Raw genomic sequence first — 10,783 nt, 5'->3', positions numbered from 1 at the left:
ATGAGACAGTCAAGGCTATTGTCCCTTACACAGTGAGCTTGAGGCCATCCTGGAATACAGGAGAGCCTCCCTCAACAAACAACAGCAAACAACAAAACAGCAACAACAAAAACAAACCATTAATGTCAATGTTCCAAACCATTAATGTCAATGTTCTGTCTTGGGCAAGTGGAGTAATGTTTCTTTTTTCAGGGATGAAGAAAACAAAGGAGTTGGAATGGCCATAAGAGTGACAGAAATTCTGTTGGGTGCACACTGCCTATGCAGACTGTGTTGGCTAAAGACAGCTGTGTGTTTATAACTCTTATGTTCTTCAATGACTAAAATTCTGCCCCACAGTGTGATAGATGTGTCTCCATTGGTTCCTCACTATGAATTTGGGAAAGAGCTTCTGTCAGTACCAATGAACACTGTATGCACAAGCACATGAGACTTTCATGTTTGGTCATAATAATGTTCACTATTCCTTCCATTGATGTCTCAGAAGCCTTACCTTTGGATTCCAGCTACCTCATTGTTAGAAAGCCCAGGCTACAGTAAGGGCACTATGGTGTTCTAGCCCAGAGAGCCCCAAATAGTCTTTCAGCTAATGAATCCATACATGGATGTCTAGAGTAAAGTCCCAAAGCATCCACTGTTCCCCAGACATTTAGACATTGTAGACAGAGGAAGGCCTTTCTCAACTCTGCCTTATTTGAGTTCCTGACTCAGTCCCCTAAATCTATGACAGACAAGAGATCATTTGGAGTCACTTATAGCACAGAAATAGATAACTGGGATGCTACATTTGGGGTGCTTTTGTGATGTGGACAAAGAACTCACATGTACAATCCTTTTCTCACCAATACTACAAACTACATATTTCATTAAAACTTGCAATATCTGTTCTCCTACTTTCCATAATTTGTCAAAAACATTTGCTTTGCCTTTCTTAGGTTGAGAAGAAAGGAAGGAAGAAAGGGATAGCCAGAGGAAGGTAGAAGGAATTCTGTCATGGGGGTAGTGGCAAGGACAGTGCCACTCCTGGAAGGTGGTGGTGGGACAACCACAGAGTCTAGTCTGCCTGGGCACTGGTGTATCGTGTAGGGTGGGCATTATGCTCTAATGACTGGCGTTATGTCTGTCCTCACTGTCCTCCCTATGAAGTGGTCTCTGACTCTAAGAAGGTCCAACTGGACTGTGTTAAGAAATTTTTATTGTTTCCTTTGGATTTGTGATGAAAGCACATAAAATTACAAGTGGAAGAAACATCATGCCACAAAATTGCATAGAATGATTACAAAAATGTGAATTATGCATTTTAAATAATTTGAGATAGAAGAACCCAAATATGTACATTTTAAGAGCATCAAATACTTTGCCCTCTCTTTCTTTTTCTTCTTAAAAGGCAAAAGTCACAATGTTCAATCCATCACAAACAGTATTAACACAGTGCACAAGGGCAACATTAAATTCAAAGGGATGCAAGCAATGGCCCTTTCTTCTGGAACTTAATTAATGACTGCTTATCTATTACAGGAGTATTAACTAATGTATGGTGTTTCTGAAATGTTAAAAGCCAAAACACATGGCATGTCATTAGAACTTTGAACACTGATTTACACGGCCCAACCACATTATTCTCAGTAGTTTAAAGGTGTCAGGGACACAGTCTAATTAATGCATGACTCTACTCTCTATTATAGGAAAAACCACAGTACAGATTTTCACACATTCAACAAAGAACAAGGCAAATACAGAAAGGCACAAAACTACACATCATATAGACCCCTTTTCTTTACCTTTGTCTATTTTCAAGTAATATTAATATTATTAATGGATAGTATCACGGTAGTAGTTTCAAAGATGCAAGATGCACAGTGTTACACACTACCCCACAACTGCAAAAAAGTGTCACTGTACAGATATAAAAATGTGATTACAGTAAATGACCAAATACAAAACATTGTAAAATGACTAGAATCACCAAGATAATGAAGTCCAACTACCAAAACAGGGTTTGAAAGTCAAAGTTATTCAACCTCAGTCACTATATGGACTACGATGAAATCCATTGTTCTGTAATAACCGCCACTGTGTTTAGTTATGAATGCTGTTATCAATTCATTCTTCTCCAGTTTTCGACAGTCTATAATTGTGTTTGTAAAATGCAGCATTCCATCTGGACCATTCTCACTTCTTTCTGAGTAATGCCTTTCCTTCAAAGTGCAAAAGTAGTACAGTTTACAAAAGCTCTCTCTTCGGTGGAAGGTAAGTTTTAATAAGTGTCTAATTAACACTCCTGATTCTTCACATAAAATACAATCATCTCTAAAGGGGATGTGATTTCCCCCTTGTGTCTCACTAGATATGTTTTTTTTTTAATCAAACACTGTCATAGTGTTCGAAGCAAGCCTTCATTTTGATTAAAACTTAATTATGGTCCTAGTTATTGCTTAAAGTTAAATAAAATCATTTCCATAAAAATACTAAATTCTTGAAACACAAATTTCAGGACACAACTGGTTTTTGCATTGTAAAATGCTTTGCTAAATTATAACCAGACAGGTTCACTTTAAAATAAAATGAAGCCATGAGCATGTCATTGCTGGGTTTTTATGTTCGTTGTCTCACTCTCTAAACCATATTTTTCTATATAATTATTATTTCTTAAGACTTTTTAATAACATTTTATTAGCTTTAACATGATATAATTTCTCTTATTTCCCCTTAAAATAAAAGAAAAACTCAAAAAGACATGACTAAGTGCAGTAAGTATACAAACTAAAATATAACCAAAGCTTTATTACTATTAGAATAAAATTGAAATCAATCAGTTAAAATTTATTGAAGATAGTAGTAATATATTTGCACTCTATTTCCTATGCATTTTTGCATATTCTGACCATTAAAACAACCTCAAAATCTGATACTTAAAATCCAATTTTGATCCTACAAAATTTTTTAGCAAATTTATATTCTAAATTCTAAGTCTACCTCAAGTTGCATCAATGACTCCATAAACTGATTCTTAACATTTCCATATAATTTAATATCCATGTGACATACATATTTGACCCATTTCTTCTCTGTCCATGTATCCCTGAACTTGCTTTTAAATCTTATGGAAGAGATTTGGGTCACTGCCAATTAATAAACACACATGTACACTCATGCGTATGTATGTGTGTGTGCACTTATATGGCTGGGTGCATACATGTAATATATACATGGAGATAATGTGTATCATTTATACATGTGCATTTTGATAAATATTCTATCTTCCTTTCTACAGTAAAAATAAATGAACCACAAAAAATATCTGACAACAAAATAACCCACTTGAACCTGTTCAGTCTAGCTGAAATCCTGATTAATACACATCAGCTCAATTCTTACTCAACAGAACAGACCCATTGTAGCTGTTGGATCATTTTAGGACAACAACCAATAGATACCCAAAGGTGTGCAGCCAAACATACAATCCATATTGATAATAGGGAAATGGCTTCACTGGGCAATGATACAGTCAAGTGATTTTTTTTTTTTTTAATGAAAGAAACCAGCTTGTAAGAGTCACTATGGTATCTAATAAAGCCATGTCAATAGCAAATACAGATGCCTCTGTGATAAATAAATTAGCAAACTGCAAGCCACCAGTGCTTGCAAAGCAAAGGATGACACAATTTAATATACATGTTAACTTGAAAACATGGAATTGCGGGGCAGTTTGGGAAACAATGGTCAACGTCGGATGTTCCATAGTGTTAAATGGTGCTATGCACTTCTCAAACTATTTCTATTTGAAATACTTTATACCAGGGCTTCAAATGAAGACATGAGCTTGAGTTTTCTTCAAAGAAGACATTGTCCTTCATTACATGTTCCATGGAGCCTGGGAGCTGCCTGCTTTCAATTTACTATTGGAAAGAAAAGAAAAATCCTGCATACATGCATCCTTCTCTCTAGACTGGCAATAGTTTCCACATGACACATGGAACTGGGGTATGGGACTTCCACACAGATCCTTCTGGAACTCTCGCTTTGGTGTGGATTTCAGGCTAAGGGATGCTTCTCAGGAAAGATGGCCCTGGGCAGTGATCTTTGTCATTAGAGTCTGATGGAACTCAAGCAGCCGTGCATATCTAGAAGGCCTGGCAGGAACATCACAGAGGAGTATCAAACTCTCTTCCTGGGTTCTCTCCTTCCACTTCTTCACTGGAGGGAGACTTGTGGTTCACCTTTCCAGGCTCTGAGGCCAGGGAGGGAGGGGCAGACCCGTGATTGCTGTCTTCACTGATTTTCCCTTTCATGGCCTCCTGTACAAACTCCAGAATCTCCAGGGGCAGTCTTTTGAACTTGTCTTGGTACTCTTGCTCCAGCTCCATCTGCAGCTGAGAGACATCAAGAGAGGAAAAGGTTTGAAATATAAAGGTCATTTATACTTCTCAACTCACCTATATAGAAACTTCTTCACAGAGACATGTGAAGGGCACAGAGAGGATACATGGACTTATGATATCTTTCACTGGTCATCTGCATTTAGATAAAAAACAGTTTAGTAGGACATATCATTCGTTCACAGCTGAAAATCAAGTCCTGGTCATGTTTCGTGTAATGAGCCTGGGGACTTGGACTAAGATAAACACAACTGTAAACACACTCACGAACATTTGGAAAGGTTTAGAAGCAGTGTATAGTGGTTGAAATTCTTACATTTAGGGATTGAATAATGTCAACAGTAGGAATTGTCAAGGTCAACTATGAACAGGGCTGAGGGTCTGAGGTGACTGCGGCGGACAGAGTTCAAGTGAACTTCAAGGACAGGGCTTCAGTTTGAGTTTGGGAAGCTAAGACTGAGTGTTTTGAATTTGTTTATTTGGTTAGTATTTTCTTTTTCTTTTCTTTCTTTCTTTTTTTTTTTTGCAGGACTTCATACATGCTAAGCAAACCCTCTCCCACTGACCTATACCTCAAGCCCATTAGAGCCTTTAAAGAGAAGCCTCGTGAAGATTTTTCAAGTTAACGCTCCTCATATACAACATTAACGTTTGCTATGACTTCTTTTTTATTGCTTCCTTATTTCCTTTTTCACTGAAACTTTTATTTGTCTTTTAAACTGTTACAGTTACCTTTTAAATGTCTTCTATTTTATCTGTTTTATGCCTTGGAAAATTGGAAGACCTTTTTAACGTCAAGGAAGTCTGTCTTCACATACAGACTTATGTAGCTGTCTTAGTGAGAAAGTGGTTGTAAATGCATGTCTCTTATACAGAAGTGAAGTGCAGTGCTTGTAGCAGGGAGCACCGCTTACTAGGAAGTCTCTGTTGTCTGCACCCAAAGAAAACCCCAGATTTAAAATATCATATGACCTCCTGAAGACAATGCTTCTTTGCTGTCATTATTAGCTTTGAGGCAACACTTTTTAATGGCACCAGGGAGGATGAGGCAGGAGGATCATCATGGGTATGAGACTAGCCTGAGCTACACGGTGGGTTTAAAAAAGAAAAGCATTCAAATAAAATCCAGAAAGTCTTTAAAAATCTGAAAATGATTCTGGCGCTCGTCAGCCTTTTAATGTGCACAGATTGTGGGGGGCTTGACCCTGGTTCTCGTTCGGGAGGTGTGGGTGGGCCTTGCTTCTGCATTCTCAGCTGTTCTCTGTGATGCCAATACAGCTGGCTCATGTTAGTTACACTGATTACCATCTCTCCTAAGCCCCAGATCTGCTTTGCCACATCCTGGCTGTATCTCTTCCATCTGTAACAACCAGAGAAGCCTCGAGGGTTTGGCCTTGACTCGTGGACCTTCCACGGAGAAGTCTGTCCTTGTGGGTCTAAACCTCTTTTCTGGACATTGCCAGCCACTTTACAGCATCCACGAGCTCAACTCTTTCACTATTGCTTTTAGGCCAGAGATATTTTGCCATGTCTTAGCTATTTAATCTGCGTATCTATGTGTAATCATCTCTGCAACTCTAAAGTCCCCAAATTCTGAAATGCAGAAACTTTCGGTAAATCTGTGACAGTCATCAAGACTGACAGCCACAGGGCTATTTGTGCTCCTTGTGTAGTCCCCTTCTTGTGGCTCTCTCCCCTATGTATTTTATTACCAAAAAGTTAAATTGTGTGATTAGAGTGTAAAGTTAAATTGTGTGATTAGAGTGTAGAGCAGGCCTTCTGGAGTGTTGCACTCATGGTATACACAATGCATTGCTTTTCCAAATCAAATCATTATGATTTCTAGAAAGCAATAGACTGGAAGGATGGTAGATAATGGATTCTGGATCTGGGGGAATGACTCCCTCCAAAACATATATCAAATGGAGTCTGAAAAAAAAATGGCTTAGGCTGAGTATTCAAAATCAACTTTCTCTCCTCTCAAAGAAAATATAAGATGTGTGTGTGTGTGTGTGTGTGTGTGTGTGTGTGTGTGTGTGTGTAGAGATGGAGGGAGGGAGGGAGAAAGAGAGGAGAGAGAGAGAGAGAGAGAGAGAGAGAGAGAGAGAGAGAGAGAAGAGGAGAGGACTCTACTGGACCAGTGGAAAGGGGTGCTCACATCCCCCAAATGCATAGGATTATGATGGAGCAAGGACACCATGAACACAGTCCCACACTCTTTGTCCAGCTTACAAAAATCACTGCAGCATAGGAGACAAGAAGACAATTGTCCTTTTGTCCCCCACTGTTCCAACAATCCAAAACAAAACATGGTTTGTGTAGCAGCTCAGTTGTTTGCAGGAATGGCGTCCCACCCTGATGACTGGTCCAATACTACCACCAGTTGTTGCCATCCGGTCACAGCCCTCCATGCCGCACACGTGTTGAGTTTCATTTCCTAGCAAGCTAAGGAAGGGAAGAACAGCATGGGCTCCTGCACTGTGACACAGAAGATGCTCATTTTTATTTAGGGTTGATGGGTGCATCTTCACGTATGGGTGCGTCAGACCTGACCTAGCAGAGAGTCTTTTCTTAAGAAGTTGGTCTAAGACACATGGTATTTCAGAAATGACTCATCATAATCGTCATCGACATTTAAAAGAAAAAAAAAATGTGAGATTTGGTAATTTGATTCCAATGAAGACTTAATTTTGATAATTTAATTTTAATAATGATGCTTAACAATTTGTAATTGTTGACCTAATTGTGGCTAAGTCATAACTATCCTGGACTTTTCCTTTTATAGTGAGGTAGAAGCAGATTTTTTTTTTTGCATTCTAAACTAGGTCACTGCCTCACAGTTTTGATGAAATGCCATATAAGCTATTCTTTAGAAAAGTCACTCAATTATTAATAAGCTAATTTCAAAATTGTATTTCCTACTAGATGTCAACTTAGACACTTTTCCTTTTCTTTTCTTATAAACTAATGATCTGTTCATTGTAAGAAAATATAAAAAGTATACAGGCGAATTTCTGGAGCCATTCCCAGAAAGGCCCATCCAATGGGCGCTAGTGCAGCTCAAGGACCAGTTGATTACAGGGGCCAAGAAAGCCAGGGGAGTGAGGGAAGCAGGCTGTGTAAGAGGGCGTGGGCGGGTGGGACTGGAGCCAACTAAAGGTCGCGCCAGCAACTCTCTTCTAGCTGAGGCTTTTCAGATTCTGGTTTTTCAAGAGACAACAGAAGTTGAAAATTTCCTGTGAGGGTTTCTTTTTCTTCTTCTTTTTTTTTTTTATTGTCAGCCACCAAATAAAATAATATTTGTCAGTCTAGCAACATTTTCCAATGCTGAGTAGTAAACTAGTAATATCTGTAGGAAGGAAAACAGGTCTGTCCACGCTGGGTTGAGTCTTCCACTCTCAGGAGCCCCCTTCAGAGGCTAGCCTCGTGGTAGCAGGTGCCCAATCCTCACAGGTGGGTCCAAGTACAGTGATGGGGTTTGAACACAGTTCCTGGTGTGTCACAGTTGAAGACAGAGTGAGCTCTGAAGCCCACACCGGGGCAGTTTCCCTTGCCTTAGATTCTGCATTAACCTGATGACTAATCGCCTGGGGTCTTGGCTCTCCTCAGACGTGACTGAGATGGCAGGCAAGCCTAGGTGGCCGCTCTGCTATCATCTTCATCCTCATTCCACATCAAGCTGGAGAGCAAGCCCTCTCTCCTGCTTCCCATGATTTTTGTGCTGCAAATGACCTGTAAGTGAAGCTGGGCAGACCCTAAGAAACTGGTTTTTCCTGTATTCTGTATGAGAAGCTGTCAACTTAGTAGGCTCCAGCGTGTTTATGTGCCAGGCAGAAAACATTAACTGTGCGTGATGGCAGAAGCTAGTGCTGTCGTCTCAGCTATTCCAAGACATGAGCCAGAGGGTCACCAGGGCATGAGTAGTTCAAGATCAGTCTGGATAGAGTACTAAGGCCTCATTGTCCAAAGCCCAGGGGACAGCATTTACTTACATTTATCTTCTGTTAAAAGCACCTATTTGTGTTTAAAAAAGATACCAAAAAGTATCTTAAGACAAAAACAAACTGACAAAAGAAACAAAGTAAAAAAAGAAAAGGACAACATACATAACCTTTGATTGGGTAAGTCTTTGGGAGTAGACAGGCACAAGAGTAAGGCTGTTCAAAGCATTATGATGTTGACTGTTTGTAGAGGAAAACTAAATGAACAATGGTAACAAAATACACCCCGATGTCAACCTTCCTCGCCAATCTTAGTTACCTTACCTTTCTTTCTTAATAAGCATGCATTTTCTATCTTTCTCTATAATATCTGCTGAATCATTTGAAACTGTTTTAGACATGAACACCATATCACACATCACCTGAAAATAAGGACATTTTCTTACACAATGACATAATTAATCACTTTCAGGAGAATAGTAACAATTATTCGTTGTTATTCAAATTTTTCAAATGTCGTCTCTTCCTAAACCTTTTCAGCTTCTTTTAGACCAGACTCTAGAGTTTACGTATCATCTTTGTATGTCTTTTTCCTTTTCCCCATTTCAGGTATTTATCACGGTCTTAGGTTTCAGAAGTCTCATCTACATTTCTTACTGAGTTTGTGTGATTAGTGGCTTGCACTGTCATTTAAGCTGGCTCTTGAAAATAAGAAGCTAACTTTAAATTTCATTAAGTGAAATCTATAAATATTTGATTTGGCAAGAATATTCAACAGGTATTTATTTCTATCTCCTATTACTACATCTTTGTGGGTGCCTAGGTCAGCTGGTTCTATTATCAGTGGTGTTATTTAATACCTTGATAACTTCATAACTGCTGGACCTTGATTTTGCCGGGAGCTGTTTTTGTCCTTTTAATTGGCAGTTCTGCTGTGAGGTCAAATTCTAGATCTTTTTAGAAGTTTGCTTCACACCTTTTTTACTTAATCGGTAATTCTTTGTTATTTGTTGGAGGTAGATGCCGATTCCTATGTCATATTTAGTTAGTATTCCTCTGTAATGAACAGCAAGACCCTGTCTCAAAAACAAGCAATCACCAACGTGTACCAACAACTTTCAAAAGTTTGCCCCCAAAGGCAAGACAAAGGTTAAAGGTTTTCTTCTTTTAATTACATATCTTTCTGAATGAGAAGTTGGGAGAGTTATCATTTTTGAAAGTTACATGACTTTTCTTCTTTTTCTTATTCTCCCCCATCTTTCTTTCTCTGTCTCTGTCTCTTTGTTTCTGTCTCTGTCTCTCTTTCTCTCCTTCCCTCTCCCTCTCTGCCTGTCTGTCTCTGAAGTGACTGCAGCAACTCTTTTTTCACTTATTTCTTGGATTTAAATCAGTTCTAACAATTTTATGCTCCCTCTTTGCTTATATCACAGCTCAAATGACTGGTGTGTGACAGTTGGTGGCCGGGGGTGGGGGTGCGAGGGCTTTCAGGCTGCCTCTGAGGTCTGTTATAATGTCCCTTTTGATTTTTGAGTATTTAATTGCTGGTGTGTGTGTGTGTGTGTGTGTGTGTGTGTGTGTGTGTGTGTGTTAGATGCCCAGACACTCTTGTGTGTTCTCTGCACCAAATCTGGAAGCAGCTGCTTTCCGAGGAAAGTTCGTTCGCTGCTTTCAGTCACCAAGTACAGGTGACCTCACTGGATGGTAAGGAAATGCACTTTGGAAAGCCATTGGTACAGACTGGTATTTCAAATGTCTTTGTTTGCTTTTGTTTTTGAGATAGAGCCATGCTATGCAGTCCAGGCAAGCTTAAAACTCACTGTGTCTACCTGGCTAGGTTTGAATCCAGGTTCTTCCTGCTGTCTCAGCTTCCTAAGTGCTGGCATTGCGAGTGTACATCAATGTGTCTGGCTCCAATTTTACATATAATCTTATAGTTTCTTCCTAACTTATTCATTTTTTTTATTTAGAGTAAAAATTTTGCCTTCTGATAGCATTATTGTGTTTACCTCCATGCTTTATGTCAAGTACGAAGAAAGTTTCAATATTATGATTTATTAAAATAACAAAGTAACATTCAAAATTTTTGCTGGATTCTTTTTATTCCCAGAATAAATTCAACTAAGAATAGTTCCCTGTTAAAGTGTGCCTGAAATAATTATATTCCTTCTGTGGTTGTGTTACCTTTGACAGACAGACAGATGGACAGGTGGTTTGTTCTCATCAGCTCTTTTAATTTAGTGTACTCTTTCCCCCCTACTAGTTGTAGCTACCATAGGTATTTAAAATTCAATTCTTGATAATCTTTTAATATTCTTAAATTATACCCTTTTGCCTTTGGGAGATAGGTATATATAGTATTTTAATTATCTTGTACAAAATATTTTGAAATTTATTGCTAGAGATAAGGAAAATAGTAAAACAAATTAGTAAAGAAATTAAAAATCAACAAAACACAAGTATTTC

At 38.7% G+C, this 10,783-nt stretch overlaps 1 protein-coding gene across 1 annotated transcript in view; it reads right to left on the bottom strand.

Annotated features, from left to right (window-relative positions):
- Nucleotides 1–1,177: 1,177 nt before the first annotated feature.
- Nucleotides 1,178–10,783, bottom strand: part of Plcb1 (phospholipase C beta 1) — a 256,333-nt gene continuing 246,727 nt past the window's right edge. The window contains exon 30 of the mRNA XM_059258948.1: nucleotides 1,178–4,373. Within this exon, the coding sequence (XP_059114931.1) occupies nucleotides 4,146–4,373 (228 nt within the window). The 3' untranslated portion in view covers nucleotides 1,178–4,145. The remainder of the gene's footprint in view (nucleotides 4,374–10,783) is intronic.

The sequence above is a fragment of the Peromyscus eremicus genome, chromosome 4, assembly GCF_949786415.1.
Source record: "Peromyscus eremicus chromosome 4, PerEre_H2_v1, whole genome shotgun sequence".
Classification (NCBI taxonomy): domain Eukaryota; kingdom Metazoa; phylum Chordata; class Mammalia; order Rodentia; family Cricetidae; genus Peromyscus; species Peromyscus eremicus.
This window is presented reverse-complemented; position numbering and strand designations above follow the sequence as displayed.